This window comes from Vespula pensylvanica, chromosome 8 (assembly GCF_014466175.1).
Source record: "Vespula pensylvanica isolate Volc-1 chromosome 8, ASM1446617v1, whole genome shotgun sequence".
NCBI classification, from domain to species: Eukaryota; Metazoa; Arthropoda; class Insecta; order Hymenoptera; family Vespidae; genus Vespula; species Vespula pensylvanica.
In genome coordinates, this window is record NC_057692.1 from 5,064,576 (window position 1) to 5,085,560 (window position 20,985).

Here is a 20,985-nt window from a genome sequence, read left to right on the forward strand (position 1 = left end):
ATGCGAAAACTTAGAAATTAATACTTTCGATAATTTTACAATTATTTAAACAATCTGTAATGTACGCGGTATACAAAAAACAAATATTTAAACAATGTTTAACATTACAAAGATCGTAACGCGAGAGAAACTTAAAATAATTTTAATGTAAAATGTTAATACTTAAAAATTGTAATCTACAGATCCTGAACTACGTGTGATGTCAACAAAGCCAAACTTTTGATTGACTATGCCAATTACTGGATTATTCTTGTTTCGTACATCGACGAGTGAACATAGAAATTCTCACAGGATGTTTTTCCTCTGAGTATCAACGAGGACTTAAAGTAAATATATTTCTTGAATAATTTATACAGTTTTTCATTATAACTATGATATAAATTATTCTGTTTCTATTTTTCTGTTTCAGAACTTTATTGCAATCGCGCGCGTAGCAATGTGGTAAGCGAGTGTTTGTATCGCTAAAATAAAAATATCGCGAAGTAGAAGCAGTGTTTGTTCGTACGCGTTTCGCGATTTAAACAATAAGTGTTTTTGTATAGACTGCGTGCAATGCAGTCGTTAGAGTCAGTGTTTGTTCGTAAAGTTATTTGCTTTTTTCACAGTCGCACAGACTGTACTTATAAAAGATAGTAAGTTTTCGCGAAATAAATTCAGTGATCGTTCGTTTTAATAAATAACTACCGCGAATTAGAGTCAGTGCATCATTGAAGAGGATCTCGACCAACTTCGATGTCGACCTACCTCATTTTCAACCAACTACAAATCGTCCACCCTCAATTTCGACCTAAATCGCGGTCCAGTGTTTTGGAGCCATCGCAGAACTTCTTAATTAGTAAGTTAATTTTTAAATCCCTCCGATCACTCAATCATGTCGAGGACGAAAGGTCCGAATCGACACGAGTCATTGGTTGTAATTTTGTAAATAAATTATTGACGAGCATGACCGCGAGTAATTTCTCTTTCGGATTTACTCGCGAGTGGTACATTTTTAATCGTTTATTTGTTTTCATTGTTTATATTTATTGTGCATGCTTATTTTTATTAGTTCAGGATAGGGTCTTCTTGTTTCATCGGTTCGATTAATTATTAGTGCAATTAATAAGCACTTTTCTTTGTTCTTATTTGTTCGTGATGTTAATGTTAAAATCGGGCATTTATTTATCCGATTTCGTTAGAAAAGCATGTGTTGTAGTCTACGTCATACGCATTGTTCCGTATTTAATCTATTCGATTGCGATTTATTTCGATATATCGATATAGATGTATTAAAAAATGAGCAAGAAGACAAGCGCGACGGATAGATTTTGGAAAACAAGTGATGGATCGTGATCTTGTATTTTAATTAGAATAATCACTTGTTAAAAGGAATCGTCCGAGGTATTTTGATGATTGTTACATGAAAAAATTAATTAAATATTCAATCTATTTTGTTCATAAAAGAAAAGTCTCGATAGAGTCATTGTTTTTGAAAGAAGACAAGTCGAGTAGAGTCATTGTTAATAAAAAATAGAGACTTGTAGAGTCATAGTCCGTAGGCCCTAGAATAAGTTAATCAATTTTTAGATCAGGATTTTCAGCTTCTAACAAACTAATTCCCGTTTCTCCTCCCCATGCTTTCTGCGTTCTCATTTATACATGTGCCCAGGTGTTACTCGTATGTGTGAGAAACAGTTAGTATGGGTTTAGTTTTAAATTCCCCCATATTGGCGACTGTCATAGCGTTAGTGATTGAGCACGATGTACCTTGCATCTGTATGTTCGTGTTAGATGGTGCATTTTACATCGTTTCGCGATAATTTTTAAATAAATACGAATAAAATAATTATACGAATAGATTATTATTTAAAATATTATATTAATATATTATTATTCATATCGTTTTGTATTGTAGAGTTACCACATATTTTATGGAAATATTCGTATATTACTAGTATGCATATATGCACTAGTATATACTAGTATTGTTTGCTTTAGTCATTTACGCAATAATCATTAGCCTTGACAGTCGATTACAGCAATTGGTACGTATTCCCTATTAGTTAAAAATTATACGCGTTTGAGCTAGGGTGTCGGAGGTGTCCCGGGACATACTCTCTAGTGTAGGTTTTTGCACCCTGGTGGTATGTGAGAGAATCGTGGAGTGTGTGTGTTGGAATGAATGAATTTTGCTATTTTTTAAATATAGGTTATAGGCAGGCAGGTAGTATATCTTTCTCTGTGTGACTGTATGTTTAATTTTAAGTAGGTAGGACCGGATACAACGCGTTGTAATTTCCGAAATGGAATGATCTGTATCCGGATATCGAGCAAAGTTTCAGCAAATTTAAAAATTATTCAGCATGTCTGTATCTTTTTTTTTTTTCTTCTTATATTTTGCTGATACTCTGTATTGTAAGATATATCTATCAGTATCAAACAGTTTGAAAGCCTTTGCATTTGTTTAAAAATTTCTTTCTTTCGAATTAGCAAAGATTTTTGAACGTGTTGGATACTTAGTATTAAATATGTTAACACTTTGCACCCTCTTTCGTGATTTCTTTCTTATGAAGAATATATAATTTTTTATAAATAAATACAATAAAGTAAAAGTAATAAAGATACAAAGTAAACATGGTTCTATAAAAAGATAAGACCATAAAATGTATCATAGATTTTATACTTTTTTTTCGATACTTCTTTAATTTTTCAAATGCAAAGTGTTGATAATAGGTTCATCGATTAGATTAAATATCTGCTTGAGCATTCGAGTAAATGTGTCTGTGTAAATACGTACGATTGCTGAATTCTTTCGATCTATTGATCGTTCACAGGCTAGGATAGTTCATGAAATGTATAAGTTTTATTTTTAATTTTTTTTTTTAACAATAACGCATTTATTGTTAGGGAATGCTCTGCAGTAGTTGTTAATGAAGAAAAGAAGAGGCTATATGCCGAAGAGGCCCCCACGAATTGTGGCTCAAGAGGGCAACTATCGACGACGAGTCATCTTTTCAAAGGATTGTAATATATTCCTCTGATAATGGCTCGTGGTCTTATCATATTTTTTTATTTTTGTACCACATTGTCATTTTGCTCGTCAGTAGTAATTGTTATAAATAAAGATGAATTGATTATTCCATCTCCTTGGCCAGTAAGGTTCGTGCCTGAATCGTCCAATAGATGCACAAGTTTTTAATTAGAGTCCAAAATATTTAGATTGTAAATTAACTAACTATCGTTGACATTACAGTAATTATTTTTATACGATATTTAATTTGATTGATAATATAATTCATATATATCTTATTTTTCTTCGTAGTAATAATAATTTGAAATTTTTTTTTAATTATTTAATCATTATAAGTTGTAACGTAGAGTCACGCGTTTAAATTTTATCTTATTGCAAGATGATATAGAGATTGATAAAAATAGATAGAGAATTAAATTGAAAAGTGCATCTATATATTGGCATGTCGAATGGACGTGTTATATTTTATGCTTTTATATATTGATTGTATGATTAATGTATTTTCTTTTTGTTGCAGGTGATCATCGCTGGATCTGTTAACGTCAGTCTTTTTCGATATTCGCGTATTAGAGCGCCTGAAATGGCTGCTGTTTAAAAAATATATTTATGTATATATGCATTTCTGAAGGCAAACACAACATATTAAATTTAATTATGTACAATGTTTTTTCTTTTTCTTTTTTTTTAAATATAATTTTAATATTAATTATAATAAATATAATTTCAGATATTTGTGGGATGTATCAAAAATTTTAAAGATGTTTATTAAGAAAATATTTATTTAATCAGGTTTCAGGTTTACAACTTCAATCGTTGTATGGGTTTTATGTGTGGTTTGTTTTTTATATTAATAATATTGATAGACACACAGAATGAAATTGCATACTTTTGCAGTTTTATTCTGTATGTTTTTTTGATTTATTTTATACGTACTGTGTTTAATTTTTCAGGTACTTGATAATGACGAAATTGATATTATAACAAGTAATATAGAATTAGAGTAAAACTATACTAAATAATAAGACTATATATAACTAATTCAGAATAATTTTATATTATATACTATCCTACAAATTGGTAAAGTATATTAGTAAGTTTTTAAAAATTTCATAATTTTATTGCATGTTTGTTCATAAGAATGTAATTATGATGCATGATACATGATGCATGTTGGGATTCTAATGCTTCATTTTTTACGCTTTAATATATTAATATTAGAGATCTAGTTCTAAAGTTAAATTATCTTTAAGGCTAATTTAAGGAAAAAATGGTAAATATTTGAAACTTAGTAATTAAGATAGTTTAAAAAGTTTTTTATTTATTTATTTCTTCATTAAGCGTCTATCTATGAATTAACACAATATATTTTTCATATTTTCAATCAAATTTACTTAACTTTTAAATGTCCAACTTTAGATTTATCAATAATATAAGATATTAATTATAAATGTAACAGAGTAGTGATTATAAAATACATGTATTTTGTTTATTTCCGAGATGTACAAATTATATATAAAAATTATGTCAATTAATTTTGTCGGAATGATTGTGTAGAACTTTTTAAAGATATTTTTAAAATAATCAATAAAAAATCCAGGCTTTTTCTCACGGGTAGGATAGGGCAAAATCTCGGTTGATGAATCTTCGATCGACTATGATCAAGTCGATAGAAGATTTATTAAACGTGATTAATTAATATGTTAGTTTAGCTCGTGGATCTCCAGATGCAGCAACCTCCACGCGGTGAGATCTGGGTCGGTATTACTTGCGATCAATCGAAATTTAATTATAAATTATGTAACGCAAGTACTACCGGGCGAATGGCTGCATATTTCAGTGTGTTTCCATAATGTTTTCTTTCTAATTGTACTTAAATATTATACTGCTTGCATTACACATTACTAATTATATCAGCAGTTCAATTATATCAGCATATTCAATAGTGTATCAGCAGATACACACATAGATCAGATAAAATAATTTCTTAAAAAATATTAAATTCATAGAAATCAATATAAAATTCGATAAAAAGGGTGACGGGTTGAAAAAAAAATCGAAGAAAGAACAAACATGACATTTTTTTTTAAACGTATAGTAATTTATTAGTCTACTCAAGCTTATTTAAATTTCAGGAAATAGTAAAATAATTATAAAAAATAGCAGGTAAACCTACTTATCTAGTCACTAAATGTTACATCAAGCGCTTACCCTTAAACTTTATCCTTTCATTATATCTCTAAACTGTTCGGTAATTTTCTTCAAGAAGGAAAAAGGTTCGAGTTCATAGTAATTTTATTTATTTATTTTTTTTTTTTTCATATAATTTCTCGTTGATCAAAATCGGATTGCGAAGAACAATTTATTTTATTTTATTTTATTTTGTTTTATTTATTTTTTTTTTTTATTTCTATACAATATTTCTACAAAAATATCATTTTCGAGAAGTTCTCCGTCAAATTGTAGAAAGAAATGATATGTACATTTTATTATATTTTTTTGGCCTTGTAAATTGAAAACGTTCCCATAGAAGCGTCAAATCTTTCGAAATTCTACGTGTATAATTATAGAACTAATCGATCCAACGTATTATTTGTCGACAATCGAAATGAAATGATCGACGCAATCTCCAATTAGAATACGAGTATATTGAGTAAACAAACTAAATCCGTCGAACTTTACCATTTTGCTTAAAAATAAATTAACTAGTCAGCATAATTATCGTGTTTCAAATAAATATTAACAATATAATTTTAATTCGTATTTTAATCGCTTTATTACAAACGATTTCGATCATTATATCGAAAAAAAACTAGTCGAATCAATCGTACAGTTCGCTATAGGCCAATGCCAACAGTGTTACCAACACATTATAGTACATTGCTTTTTCTTTTTTTTAACATTATATTATTCATTATTGCCTCCTTTTAAAAAGTTTATTATAATTTAAAAATAAAGCAAGAACTTGTTGGTTATATATCATATATATCTTTATTAGTTAATGATAGAAATTAATTAGTAATAAACCTAAACCAGCGTAATCTTAATTTAACTTTCAAATAAAACGCAATATTTTAATTATGGAAAACATGGCGTCTGCTCGGCCTACGTTTACTAAACATGTTGATCGGTAACGATACAGTGGATTTTACTCAACAAATTTCAACAAAACAAATATTTATATTATTGAAATTATTAAACAAGTCTATTTCTAATTTTGTTGAAATATTCTACTTGTTTCGAGTGCTACTCAGTGTTGACAAGTAGTTATGGCAAATCATTATGAAGTTCCAAACTGGTATGTATTAAATTTTATAATGTTAATAATAATTTATCCAAACATGTATTGTATTCAAAGTTAATATATCTAAAAAGTATTACTGACTTATCCTTATTACATGGATATAATAGATTTCTAATATTTATTCATAACTAGGTTATGTTTTCAGGGCTGGTAAGCCTCCAGTTGGTTTACATTTGGATGTATTGAAAAATGATAAATTAATACAGGTAAGATAATATATTACAAGTCCTTGAAAGACACATTGATAAATATTTTTTAAAGTTACATAAATGTAATTTTTATTATAGAAATTAATGGTGGACGAGAAAAGATGTTACTTGTTTGGTCGTAATCAACAATTAAATGATTTTTGTATCGATCATGCTTCCTGTTCTCGAGTTCATGCTGCACTTGTATATCACAAACATCTTCACAGAGCATTTTTAGTAGATTTGGGGAGTAGTAAGTTATTAATTAGAAAATTATTTAAAAATGTATTTATAGATTTTATAATCATGCACTACCATTAGTTCTTATTATTTATCCATCTATAGCACATGGAACATTTATTGGTAATATGCGCTTAGAAGCACACAAACCAACGCAACTTCCTATTGATAGTACATTTCATTTTGGAGCATCTACGCGATATTATATTATCAGGGAACGACCACAAACTGGTACAAGACCTATTATTGAAGAATTAGAAAAACTTTCAGAAGATGCTGATACTGGTGGCTTATTAGGTTTACCTGAAACAGAAACAGAACTTGATGTATGTATCTTATATGTAGTAAATATGTTAAATAAATTATAATAATATAAAATATAAAATAATCAATAATGCATTAATTTTTAGAATTTAACAGAATTCAATACAGCACATAATCGACGCATATCCATGCTTGGTATCACAGATGATGAAATGCATAAAAGTACTAGAAAACGGAAGAAAAAAGGTATAACATTTAATGATGATGAAGAAGTTATTAATCCTGAAGATGTAGATCCATCTGTAGGTAGATTTCGTAATCTTGTACAAACAACTGTAGTTCCAAGCAAGGTTTGTGTATTTGTAATTACAGTCTAGTTAGTAAACTTATAATTAACTTATATGGTACAATGTACTAACGTTTTTATATTTTACAATATAGCGAATGCGTATGGAAGGTGGATTAATATCATTATCTGAAGATCACCACCCTTTAAAACATTTACAACCTACGTCAACCACACCACAGCTTTATCATGATCTTCCACCAGAACAATTTACACCTTCTTCATTATCAATAAATCCTTTTTCTACAGCTTTAACATCATTAACTTCTAGACTTGGTATTGCTTTACCAAATCCTGCACCGGAAGTAGAAATGACTCCAAATCTTGTACAACCTGAGGTACCACAAGTACCAGAAATTTCAGGTCCCACAGAACCACGTGCAATGGAGCCTAAAAAGAAAAAGTATGCCAAGGAAGCTTGGCCTGGGAAAAAACCTATACCATCACTCTTGGTATAATTGTATTAAAAATTTTATACTTTTCTTAATTGTGGGCATAACAAATATAGTCTACTGTTTTGTTGCTGTATTCGTGATAGGCTTAATATTTGAAGACTGTTATAAATTCATTACATAACTTTTAGTTGCCCCTCATTTTTTCATAATCCCTTCATAACAGTCACTTGTATTTAAATCAATCTTATGTAATATTAATTCTCATTATTTACAATTTATGTGCGATATAAATGTTTATAAGTAACGTATATATTGATAAATAGTTTATAATTTTAATAATAATTTGATATCTGATAGAAAAATTTCAATAATTAGCTTTCCAGTTCTATAATACAAAAGAATAGATAAATAAAAATTATATTTACTTATGTAGGTTATAATAAACCTATAATGTTAATTTGTTAACATTTTAATTATATACAATTATACAGATTATTAAAAAGAAAATAATTATAAAATGATTGAATTTCAAATGTGATAATATATTTAGTGTAAAATATTAACTAGATTATTTAACTTATTACCTATCTTATGTGGTATTAAATAATTATTAAGGTAAAAAGGAAGTTTAAAAGTATAACCACAAAGAATTAGTGTTGATGATAAACATATAAAACCAGTATTATATAGTGTTGTAAAAAATACTCATCTACTACTAGAATAATACCACTAATTCTGTAATTATTTTAGATTTTAAAAAAATATTTATAAATAATATATTTAAGTATAAAAATGTTTTTATTTCGATTGATAATGTTTTCCTAATTCTTCAAATTTTAGTGATATATATATAAAAATACTAATATTTATATTAATAGTTTAATTATCAAGCTTTAACATGTCTTCACCTTTTTTTGTAAAACAAGTTGAATTTACACTGAAACTTTTCAGTATTTAAATTTCGCGCCAACAAATTTTGTTTTAAACAATGATACTCGATACTAGTTCCCTCTGTCGTTAATGAAGAAGTGATTTCTCCAGTGTTTAACGTCGATACCATGTGCTAAAAGAAAACTAAAGAAAAATATACATTAGAATACTTGGGTAATTAGTTTAATAATTCATTAGTATTATTTTGATGTTATTATCACCATATATATTTATTTTACCACATTAATTTATCCAAGTATATCAGATTGGAATTTCTAACCTATATATTAGAGAACTTTGTAATGTTTATTTTGTAAGAGATAGACCATTTATTATAGTGATCAACAGATCAATTAATATAGTGATCATCAGTGTATATAATTTAAAGAAATAATTAAATTGTGATTTAAAAATATAATATTATTTATATCAACTTTAATAATGACAACTATGGAATCTAATCCTGGCTGGGCAGATGCTCTTCAAAAAATTTTAAAAACGAATAAACCAAAAAGAAAAAAAACAATTGTATTGTCTAAAGCTAAAAAGTATAGTGACATAGTGAGAAAACAAGAGAATCTATCTTTGGAAACTGATGCAGTTACTGAAGAGGAAGAAAAATTAGAAAGTACTGAAGGTAAAGAGAATCTATTATCGACAAAAAGAAAACAAAGACAGAAGGATAATTTGGGCATAAGAGTGAAGCCATCTATTATTGATAGAGAACGTGAGAAACTTCTACAAAAAATTGCAACAAAGTAATTTTTATTATTTATTATTAGCATAATATTATCTATCTAGTTTCTTAAACAAATTTTGAACTATATATTAGGGGTGTAGTACAATTATTTAATGCAGTAAGGCAACAACAAACAGAGACAAATCAGAAATTATTGAATGCTGGACCTTTAGAGAGAAAACGTGAACAAGTATTAAAAAATATTGATAAACGTGCATTTTTGGATGTACTTATGGGAGAATCACAAAGTATTTCTATAGATAAGAATATCGAATGCCAAGAAGAAGAAAAGAGAGATGACAAAGAAAATGTAAGTTTACTTTCTCTGTCTATTATGAGCTACTATATTATAATACTAAAGATACATATTTAGTTATAAGTTAACTTATAAGTAAATTTATAAGTTAAAACTATAATATAATTTGATAATAAAAAAAATTGTTTTTGTATAATTCCATAATATAATATTTTATATAGAAAGAGGATAAAATTTGGTCTGTATTGCGAGATGATTTCGTTATGGGAGCAAAATTAAAAGATTGGGATAAAAAGCAACTAAATGATGAAGACTCTTCAGCCCCTGAAGATATAGATAGTGATGAATAAATAGGAATATAAAAATAATTTTGTAAATTATATAAAAATCTATAGTATTAAAAATTTTTAGGAAACCAAATGATTATAAGATTATAGATCTCTTATTAAATCTTTTATTTTATTTGATAACGCCTGTTCAATAATCCTTTATAAACTACATGGTAACAATGATAATGTGTATAGTATATAATTCCTCTGTATAAATTATAATTATAACACACATTTAACTTTGTGTGAAATCAATCAATTTATGGTGTGTTTATGGTCTTGTATTAATGACTATTAGTTTATGTATCATATTGTGGTCAAGTATCCTTAAAGTATCAATCTTATTCCTGTTCTTTTTAATCCAATAGTCATTTTTTTTTTGTTTTTTTTTAAATAAAACAAACAATTCATAATTACAGAATAGTAAACTTACACAAATAATAATATGAATGGAAAATATACATATTTTCTATTATAGGGTATTTATGATTTATAAAAAATTTTGAAGATATTAAGCCGAATGTAGTGCATACACAGACTTCTGTGGACGGACCGAACTAACATTATCTTGACAACAACTCAATGTTTGTTATATTACACATAATTGAATAATTAAGGTTCTTGTGTAATATTCAAAAATTTATTGTTTTTATAGATGTTTATTTTTATAACAACTTTTTTCCTGATAACAGTTTCAATTTATATTTATTTTACATCCTGTTCTAGTTCCATTAAATCTGATTTTAAGCATGATTAAATTAATCTTTCATAAAAATTTATTAACATAATATATAAAAATTTGTTTCCAATATTTATAAAATAATAATTAAAATAATTTTTTGTGCAAAATGTATACATTGTAAAATATAAATTTCTTAAAAATAGTTTAATAAAACCAATCGTTTTGTAATAAACTATATAAAAAAAAAATATTAGGCACTGTACTAGTACACATAAGTTTACCGAGTCTTTAAATTAATTGATACTGATATCACCATACACTTCAATTATTATCTATTAAAAGATATTGTCAGGCGTACCTGGACTGTTTAGCGCCAGAATTTCAAGCAATTTTTTATTAAAGTAATCTTATTTCTGGAGAGAATATAATATTATTTAACAGATTCTAGGTAAAAATTTATCAATTATTGGTATGACATTTAATAGTGATATATAATAATATTCACCAATCTTCTTAAAGGAAGTGTACTATTATTGCTTAATGCAATGCAACATAATACATGTATATACATATATGTATATCACTTATATAATCGCACACTGAGTAGAAAGGGTTGTAACTTGAAATTTGATATTTCATATCAACAGAATGATCTCATTCGCAATAAATATATATACCATAATAAACATTGATCTTCTCTAAACATTTCGAATACCAATATATTATATATAAAGAAAAACAGTATGTTCTTTTTAATAAGAAATGCGTAAATATATTCTTTGCTTTGATAATCGTAAAAATCTTTCATATAAATTTGAAGAGCAGCATTTATTAATTATTTCATTAGTTACTACTCTATACCACTGCGTGTGCGTTATCATTAAAGTTAAGTGTATCAGAAAATGAAGGAATTTTGAAAGTATATAAAATAAGTAAAAGTAGGGCGCGATGTTAGCATTTCCTAAAAACATATCGTCCAATTGGCAATATTTCATCAGACCCTACTCTCGCGAATATCAGCAAGAGCACCAAAATTACCAGCGTCGTCATCAGAATATCCAGACTCGCTATCAGCATTTTGCGTTCTACTTTCGTTCTCGCTTCGCCTGCTTCTATGAAGGTACCTTATATTTGGACTAGCTTCGTTGTTTTGGTTGATTTCGTTAGTTTGTGTATTTTGAAAATGAACATTTCTCGCATTCGATTGTTCTCCACGATATAATTGCGTTTGAGATATTTCGTTTACCCTATTTACGTTGCACATTTCATGTGGAACATCGAGGGAAGTCTCCGTTGCGTGAGAATTAACGTGTCTGACAAAAGCGACACCAGCTTGATCGTTGTCTCTAGAAACACGTTCTCTATTTGTATTACTGTCGTTACTTATTCGCGAGATACTTCGTGCACGATTCCTCGTATTCATTATATTATTTTCCGTTGCTGTATTCTCAGAGGGGTTTGGTGTTTCATCCACCCTATGGGCGTATCTTTGTTCATTGTTTGGAATAACATTTTGTGAATTCGACCGATGATTTTCATTATCTACTAAATTTTCTCTTTGGTGATTTTCATTCTCATGAAATAATTGGAACGTAATATCATCATGCGAAGTTCTATAAGTACTCAAGTTCGTGTTGCTTGAGACACGATGACCCATTTCTTGGCTTAATCTATATAGCCCTAAATCGTTGTCCATGTAATAATTATCCAAGGGATTACTGATGATCGATGGATTTCTCGAGACGTTCCTTCGTGGGAAACTTTGACTAGAGAAACTCGTTACTGTTGCATAAGGATAGGTCAATACGTTCATGGGATTACCAACTATATGAGGACAACCCTCTAAACTTTGCATTTCGATTTCTTCTTTGTCGTTACGGCAAAAATCGTGCATATCTAACTCGTGAGGAAGATTAGCAAATCTAAAAAAAAATGAGCATGTTATCTGACGTTTAATTTTGAAGAATAAGTATCAGTTAAATCCATTATACCTATGCAATAGAATGTCGGAATACGAGGGCGGCATATCAGTCTCTTCTTTGCCATAAATGCTTTCATAAGTAGGCGGTGGAAAACATGCTATAGATCCTAGACTATCTTTGCTAGGAGTTTCAGCATCCATTTCCAATATACTACCTTGACTGTTTTGCAACTGATGTCGATTAATACTACGTGGATTTCTTTGTGCACGAAGTACACTATCGCCCAATTCAACCAAATCCAAACCTGTGCCGATATAAAATAACATATACATTGAGGAAAACCGTAACTGTATATATGTATATACTTATATAAGAAGATAATCAAAATTAAGTTTATATCGTCGTACCAGTAGGATCGGCTTGGAACTGTGTAAACATAGTACCATCAACCACGAGCATTCTACCATGTGGTAAAAGAATGATCGTTGGTGTAGCAACCATCGTCTGATCGCTATTACCAAAACGTGAATCTGGCTCAGGATCCTCCAAACGACAACAGCAATGTCGTCTACAAAGTGATCTACAGAACGGGGCACCCCAACAACAGTAAGCAAAAATGAAACACAATACGGCAAGCATCACCAACAAAGCTGCGACACCTTGACTCTGTTGTGCCGCAGCAAGTGTTGGTCCACCGGCGACGCCGACGCCAACACCAACTCCAAAACTTCCGCTGCTACTGCTCATCTCTCCTGAAAGGTTAGAATATTTATAATATTTTACAAAGAGATTCATTGTATAAAATAATTCAAGAAAATTTTTAACGCGTCGAGCATCTTGAAAAATCAATAATATTATTCGAAAAGTAAAACTATTCTTTTTCGAATAGTCATTTTTGCTAAAAAAAAGAAAGGAAATTCAACATGGCGGGATAAGTTTTCCCGCGCTATCTAGAGTATTGTTATGAAGACATTGTAAAAAGGAATCGATATTCAAATCGGCTAAGCTGGAACCGTGCCCAGCTTATCGGATATCATTTGTATACAGAAAGTATTTTTAACTTCAGATAATATTGCAGGAATCAAATCGATTGCACATCTCGTATATTATTAACATACTTTTCATTTGTCATCAAAACATAGAGATTAAATATTACGTTTAGTAAGCATTATCTGTATGCGATTTATGTAATATTATAAAAAGTAACTAATAATTTACATAAAATTTAATTAAAATTCTAAGCATAATTATTGATTGCATTACATTTACATATATACACGTTTTAATACAGTGATACAAATAATACGTATAAGCAAAACATTCTGCAATGCGGCATAAATATCGCATAATCAAACATTTTTGGCGATTCTCCAATTTTAAATGATCGAGGTTCGATGTTAAATGTGTTAATAATGTTTTATCATAGAATGTATTTAACGATTCTCTTTCGAAATAGTGAAAGCAAAAGTGATCATTAAAAAAAAATAAGAAGAAAGAATATTATATAACAATTATCGTATAGTAATAAATGAAAACTCAGTGTCAAAACTCTCTCTTTTATGCTAATTAAGTTTATAGTCTTTTATCTTTTTTATAAATGGAAAACAAGTGAAAGCGTTATTTTATATAGACGCAAAAATACTATTACTTATCTAAGAAAATATAATGTATGTGAAGACACTTTAAAATACGTTCGAAAAGTTCATCCGATGAAACTGAATGAACAAATAATCAAATATCTTGTAAAATTGATCTCTTTTATTCCTTTATCCTTATAGATGAAATGCAAAAAAATATATGTAAAGATATCAATAAGAGTATCTTATTTACACGATGCCCGCATTATGCTGCTACTATACGATATCGTATGCTATACACGAATTGCTACGCCGCGCCGACACTTGGCGCACTTGAATGGCATACAAACTACTGCAAAATAGAACGTGTAAGATTTAGAACGAAAGAATTTCGGACGTGAAGAAACAGCTATAACAATATAACATACTGAGAGCGAAATTTTTTGAATTTACTTCAAAAAATTTACGACGTTTCTACATTGTTGTACTTTTCAATTCGTCTATTCAAAATTATTATATATATGTATGTATATGTACACACACAGACACACGCGCGCGAAAGAATAATTTATTTAATACTGTCATTCAAATACAGTGAAAATACCATATGATTAAACTGACAAATCACAAAGAAAATATAAAATCACTTTAATTAGTTAATCCTTTACTAAAGAAATATAAATTCTTTTTTATGGATAACAACTCCGAAAAGCTACAATATTAAACGATTTACTTCGAGGATTAACTTCACTTTTGCGTGTCACATCAATGGCACAGTTCGTGCAACACAATTATCCCAACATTAATCGTAACTGCACAATGCATCGTCGCTCTCACCTTGGATGGTGATATTACGAAGCCAAGTAGCCCCCGTGGTTGCAGTTGACTCCTCCGTCACAGCTAACGTTCCGTAAATCATGAACGAGGCCGTTAAATATCTTGATCTTCTACCACACGAATGTTTCTTTTCTCTCTTTTTCTCTTGAAAATTTCGCTTGCACTACGTCGTAATTACTTTGATCGACCGTCCTCGATATCGTTGAGTTCACCCCCTACAACTACTGTACAAAAGGAGACCACAACGATCCTTCATCGACGTTTTTCGGTACACTTAAATGCGCTTGCCTAAAGAAAAAAAAGAGACTTTAACTTTACGATGATGTTTTCTAAGTTATCACTGATGATTCAATGTTGGAATGTTGATAAAAGTATGTATACAGGGGTACATGGCGTTCTTTCTTCTCAAACACATTCCAAACAGGAAAGTTTTTTCTTAAATGTTGTTTTAACGAGGATGTTCTTCGTCTTATTTGAATACCACCGACGCCTCATTTCTTTTTTCTTTCTTTCTTTTTCACAAAGTTGAAATGTCTTGGAGATATTTCGATTACGAAAAAAAGTCTCTTAGGTTTCAAGACCGAAGTGTTACTTTTTGTTCGTTTTGATCCTTCTTCTTCAACATCGTTCCCTCCTCGTCATTATTTCATTTTCGTCATAACTCTAACTAATCGTCGATCTTTAGATCGACCTTTCTCACCACTTTCTCAACACTTTATAGAAAGAAGTTCCTCGTAAGAGTACGGAACATCGAGTTGAGCCTTGCGCACTGCCATTGACACGAGATCCATTTTGACCCTCGACCCATTTTACTTCCACCCCCCTCCCACTTTTCATCAACCTGCTGCTTCGAGACCTAGCGATACGGCTTCGAGTGTACAAAATTACAATCTGGATTATCTCTTCCTTCGTACTTTCGTTTTTTTTACATTGATGGTAAGTTCTTAATTAATCAGAATATATATATATATATATGTATATATATATATATATATATCTTTCTCTCTAATCACTGTCACTTTCTTCACTTTATACGTCTGCTAAATGTTGAAGTTGACAGAATTAAGTAAAAAGTCTGTTTAAATACAGAAACAGATTTTGAAAAATGCAGAAAATGTTGATAACTTTTAATATCATGTGTGTGTGTATGCATGTGTGCGTGTGTGTATATATATGTATATATATATTCATAAATCTATTTTGCAATATTATAACACGTCGATATCTTTATCTCTCAGTATATGTGTACTTATCAGTTTCACATATGTAGGTTTTAGTACTTCATTCGTACAATTCCTATTTCTCATCCTGACTGCACTTGAATAACCTTATCCATCTTGATACTTTCATTAAAATGCGCGAATATTTAAGGATATTACAAGAAATGTACTTCTAGAGTGCGGATCAATGACTGACACTATCACGTCACTTTTTTCTTTTTATTCTTTTCATCAAGAGATATCTGAAATAAGAATACCTATCACTAGCTTTCTGTAACAACCACGACTTAGAAAATACATGATAAACGAATGTCAATACGCACGCTCGCTTCAATGGGAGGTACACGTGACGGTTTTCTGTATTATCGGAGGATCGATCGTACAGAACATTGTACATAGCAAGCGCAAAGTATAATGTTTTCCTAAATCAAATGTAAAATAAAAATTGATAACATATACATTGATACTTTTGTTTATAAAAGCATAAATGTCTAATGTTATCAAAATTTAACAAAACATATCATTGTTTCTTGGATGAATAATTCAATACATATACATGGATACTTTAATTTTTTAATAATGTATTAAATAAATTTGTTTGAATATTTACCTATTATACAAATAAATATTGAAAGATATAGTATATATATAAAGATATATAAACATATATAAAGTATATATTTTCTTTAAATAATTTTCTATGACATAATTATTATTCTGGTAAAATATTATTAAGCCATTGTTTAAAATCTTGAATTTCTGTTACAATTAATTCATGATCTATATTTTTTAATGGTACAAATGTTGCATTTACACCAAGCTTTTTAAGATTATTACAAGTTTCTTTTCCCCATTCGATTGGAACTATTGTATCCAAATCACCATGAAATTGCAGAAGTGGTGGTGTCTTTTCTATTTTATTATTTTCTAAATACTGTAATGAAAAATTTTCTTTAGTATAAATATATTTAAGTATGAAAATTAGTAAAATTAATAATAAGTCTTTATAATATATATATAATTACATACCTTATATATTAATGAATTTTTATTAAGAAATGATGACATCACAACACAACCACCTAATGATAATTTATATCTATATGCTAAATATAATGATAATGCTCCACCCATTGAAAAACCACCTACAATTATTCTATTACATGGGATTCCATTAGATTGTTCTGCATCTATCAACTGTACCAACATATGACACATTGAATCGATAGAATGTTCTTCCTCGGAAACATTATTTGATACACTTTTGCGATTAAACCATACATTGCTTATCTATAAAAGTAAAACTATTACTAGATGTATTACAATACATATTTAGAAACAAAGATTTTGTCTTTTATCGATTTTAACTAGTTAGATAACAATATTACCATTTCATTATTTGGTGTATAAGGTTGAGCAGGTGCAGTAGGATAAACAATTTTTATATGAGGGAACTTCAATTCTTCCCTGTTAAGCATATCAATTGTACTCTTTATGTGTTTTCCACAATCTCCTAATATAAAAAAATTAGAATTTCTTAATGTTTATTTAAAAAAATTTCATTATGTAACCTTTTCTTCATTATATATTTTTTTCTATCTTTTATTATTTTATTTAATAAATATAAATCTTTTTTACCAGAACCATGGAAGAAAAATAAAGTGGCAGTATGTTTTTTTGTAGCTGGTACAATATTAAATTTCGATATCTTCATGATTGCAGCCATTCCTTTATCTCTTTTTTACTTACAATACAAAAGTATTTATAATTTTTTTATAAATTCTACTTCTATAAATGATAATACATGTCAAGGTTATAACGAAGCTTGATAAAACGTTAAGTAAGCAAATGAATATTGCTTATCGAACGTTTAATCATTTAAGCTGCATATTATTACTATTTAGAACCAATAGCGAAAATTCCCGCTTTAAATTCTTTAATTGGAATATAAATACTTAAAATTAAGGCGAATTCTAATGATAAAAAATATATGTGTACTACATTAATCAAATATTACAAAAAGAAAAACACTTGCATTTGGTTAATTTACATTTCTTTTATTAAAAAAAGGACATTGTTGTAAGTGTATATATATGTATATATACATATAATAAATATATAATCAATAAAGTATATATCTTTAAAAAAGGATAAAAATTACTGATTGTAATAGAATGGATTTATATTACCGACGTTGTAATAAGTCCAGCACTGCCGATAATTCAGTTTTGTGAATACGAAATTTTATAAAGATAAATATTATATATTAGACATTATTATATATAGTTTTTTATCCATAAATGGATTATAAATTTGTTTATACGATAAATTTGAAAGTAAGTGTATTCAATGATGTGATCATCATATTTTTGTACTAAATTTATTGATATAATCAGTAAAATTGTATTCTAATTAGAGAAATTTTCGATATCACTAAAAATATATATATATATATATATAATATGTTTCTATTATTTTTTAGCATCTCTGGCAGTAACTTGTGAGGAATATAAGCTGTACTTTTTTCAAGATACCTTTAATTCACATAGAAAGGAAGATGAATTGAAGTGAGTACAATAGGATTAAAAAATAAAAAATATTCAGATTTTCATATATTGATACAATATATATGTGTGTGTGTGTGTGTGTTGGACATTTAAAAAAGATATTATCAAATATTATCTATTCCTTTTTTCTCTTATGTTACTTATACTTATGTTGTATATATAATTTTTATTATTGTTATGATTATATCTATCCTACATAGGTATGTCTACTATGATATTTGGCATTGGTACAGGATTATTCTTGATTCTAACTTTGTGGGCTATTGCAATATTAATTTTTTTAATATCTTTACGAATAGAGAAGAAAATTGGTTTGGTTGTTATAGTTATAATAGGTCTTCTCACGATAATTTTGTTCAGTATTCCTAGAGCTTCTGAAAAGCCTAATGTCAATGAAAAAAAGGTATGTAAGATAAATAAATGTCCCTTTGGTTAATTTAATTAAACTGTTTCTTTGTAATAATACGCTAGAATGATTTTATCTCTTTTTCTTATCTTATCTTGTATTATCTTGGTGTAACTATATTTTTTAGCCTTATGACCATCTTTTTATTTGGCGTATAATATTATTTACTTTACTACTCATTTCATCTATAATTGGAATTTCGGCATATATTAAATTTCAATTATTAGAGTCTGTCAGATCTGTGCGCATATCTAATTGGATTTTCTAATTATTAAAGGTATTAATCATACTATGTATCCCTTAAATAATTGTGTAATTTTTATTTTTATATTATAAATTTTACTTAAAAAATAAAAATATATTTTATATTTATTTCTAGATTGCAACTTTGATACAATCTGTCCAGTGAATTGTCCAACTACTAAAATAATAAATATAGTATAGTAATTATAAACAGATCAGGTTTTTTATGTTCAATAAAATAATTAACAAAAATTTATAATGATACGAAGTATTAACAAGTCATTTCCAATGTGGATACGTCGTATCTCACTATCTCATCAAAAAAAAAAAGTATATGAGATAAACAGTAACATTGAATTTAATAATAAGGTAATGAATGGTAAAAGGACAGTTGTTGTCAATTTTCATGCAGATTGGTGTGATCCATGTACAGTATTAACACCTAAATTAATAGAACTTATTGAACCTATAGAGACATTAGATCTTGCTATTATCAATCTAGAATCCAATCCAGATTTAGCTGATGTATTTAGTGTAAAAGCAGTACCTGCTGTATTTGCAATGTCAAATGGATTAGTTTTAGAAAAATTTATTGGCTTGCAAGATGTTGGAATGATAGAAAAGTTTGTAGAAAAGCTAACTGCTCAAGATGCAACAAATTCAAATATTGAAAGTAATTCTGTAAATTTGAAAATGGACAATTCTGTAAATCCTAAAGGTAGTGATGTGAAATCATAAAAGCATATTTATAATGTTGTATATCTGTAAATGTAGTCACATTTATAAAAATATGTAAATGTATATATATTAGGTCATTATCTATGAAATGTTTGGTTTTATAATATGAATGTAATATGAAAAATCGGACATTTCATATTTAATAATCTAACATATATTTCTTTTTCATTATTATATTTATGCAATAATTGTGGCAATTAAAAATCTATTTGATGCTATTATTTGTAATTATATAAATATCAAATCATAATAGAACATGTAAAGTTAGCAAAAATATTAAGATATTTCACAAGAGCGTGGATAATCATTATATGTCTTTGTATTCTTCTACTGAAAATAGCTTTCTATGCAATATAGTGATATTAAATTGTTCTTATAATGAACATGTATTAAGAATACTAGGCATTAATTTCAGGAAACTGTGGACCATGTGATTATCCTCCTTTTATATAAATATATATAAAAAACTGTATTACTAAAATATAATACTACTAGTACATAACTATCTTGACTAAACTATAGTGATTATACCTACAATGCTCTCTTGTAAAGGAAAAAAAATTATTTAAACTCAACTTAAAATTTACTTTATAAAACGTAAATAATATAATAACTATGTATATCTCAACAAAATAAACTATCATAGAACTGAGATAGAATATACACTTTTTTGTTTATTAAGATCATACTAATATAACAAAGCTATAAAGTGGTTAATTTGTTTATTTACATAAAATATCAGTTGTTTTTATTACAATTCAAGATGTTTATTCAAACATAGAGTGCACTTGTGAC

General features: G+C 28.1%; 5 protein-coding genes across 10 annotated transcripts; 3 read left to right on the forward strand and 2 right to left on the reverse strand.

Moving 5' to 3' along the window:
• The first annotated feature begins 5,733 nt into the window (after positions 1 to 5,733).
• Positions 5,734 to 8,548, forward strand: LOC122631254 (nuclear inhibitor of protein phosphatase 1). Of its 2 annotated transcripts, none has more exons than XM_043816699.1 (6): positions 5,734 to 6,305; positions 6,444 to 6,517; positions 6,599 to 6,752; positions 6,845 to 7,065; positions 7,150 to 7,353; positions 7,445 to 8,548. In XM_043816699.1, exons 1-6 carry the CDS (start codon positions 6,290 to 6,292, stop codon positions 7,805 to 7,807), a joined length of 1,032 nt encoding a protein of 343 aa, XP_043672634.1. In that variant the 5' UTR covers positions 5,734 to 6,289; the 3' UTR covers positions 7,808 to 8,548. The 2 variants fall into 2 exon arrangements, with proteins under 2 accessions (XP_043672634.1, XP_043672633.1); XM_043816698.1 differs by having other exon boundaries at positions 5,742 to 6,305; positions 6,457 to 6,517.
• A 254-nt stretch (positions 8,549 to 8,802) lies between these two features.
• Positions 8,803 to 10,136, forward strand: LOC122631256 (RRP15-like protein). The gene is made up of 3 exons (XM_043816701.1): positions 8,803 to 9,432; positions 9,507 to 9,723; positions 9,891 to 10,136. The coding sequence occupies exons 1-3, from the start codon at positions 9,116 to 9,118 to the stop codon at positions 10,017 to 10,019; spliced, it is 663 nt and encodes a 220-aa protein (XP_043672636.1). The 5' UTR covers positions 8,803 to 9,115; the 3' UTR covers positions 10,020 to 10,136.
• LOC122631253 lies at positions 10,110 to 15,146 on the reverse strand. The gene is made up of 4 exons (XM_043816697.1): positions 15,017 to 15,146; positions 13,010 to 13,354; positions 12,672 to 12,906; positions 10,110 to 12,602 (listed from the first exon to the last, which is right to left on the reverse strand). The coding sequence occupies exons 1-4, from the start codon at positions 15,096 to 15,098 to the stop codon at positions 11,675 to 11,677; spliced, it is 1,590 nt and encodes a 529-aa protein (XP_043672632.1). The 5' UTR covers positions 15,099 to 15,146; the 3' UTR covers positions 10,110 to 11,674.
• Positions 15,147 to 15,813: 667 nt separating this feature from the next.
• Positions 15,814 to 20,844, forward strand: LOC122631258 (thioredoxin, mitochondrial). 5 transcript variants are annotated; one of them, XR_006327658.1, is made up of 4 exons: positions 15,814 to 15,952; positions 18,719 to 18,803; positions 19,004 to 19,206; positions 19,337 to 19,486. XR_006327658.1 is itself a non-coding variant. In XM_043816703.1 (4 exons), exon 4 carries the CDS (start codon positions 19,711 to 19,713, stop codon positions 20,188 to 20,190), a length of 480 nt encoding a protein of 159 aa, XP_043672638.1. In that variant the 5' UTR covers positions 18,315 to 18,572; positions 18,719 to 18,803; positions 19,004 to 19,206; positions 19,589 to 19,710; the 3' UTR covers positions 20,191 to 20,844. The 5 variants fall into 5 exon arrangements, 4 of the variants coding, with proteins under 4 accessions (XP_043672639.1, XP_043672638.1, XP_043672640.1 ...); XM_043816703.1 differs by lacking the exons at positions 15,814 to 15,952; positions 19,337 to 19,486 and adding exons at positions 18,315 to 18,572; positions 19,589 to 20,844; XM_043816704.1 differs by lacking the exons at positions 19,004 to 19,206; positions 19,337 to 19,486 and adding an exon at positions 19,589 to 20,844.
• On the reverse strand, positions 16,896 to 18,259 carry LOC122631255 (lysophospholipase-like protein 1). The gene is made up of 4 exons (XM_043816700.1): positions 17,875 to 18,259; positions 17,625 to 17,749; positions 17,266 to 17,526; positions 16,896 to 17,170 (listed from the first exon to the last, which is right to left on the reverse strand). Exons 1-4 carry the CDS (start codon positions 17,960 to 17,962, stop codon positions 16,949 to 16,951), a joined length of 696 nt encoding a protein of 231 aa, XP_043672635.1. The 5' UTR covers positions 17,963 to 18,259; the 3' UTR covers positions 16,896 to 16,948.
• Positions 20,845 to 20,985: the final 141 nt, after the last annotated feature.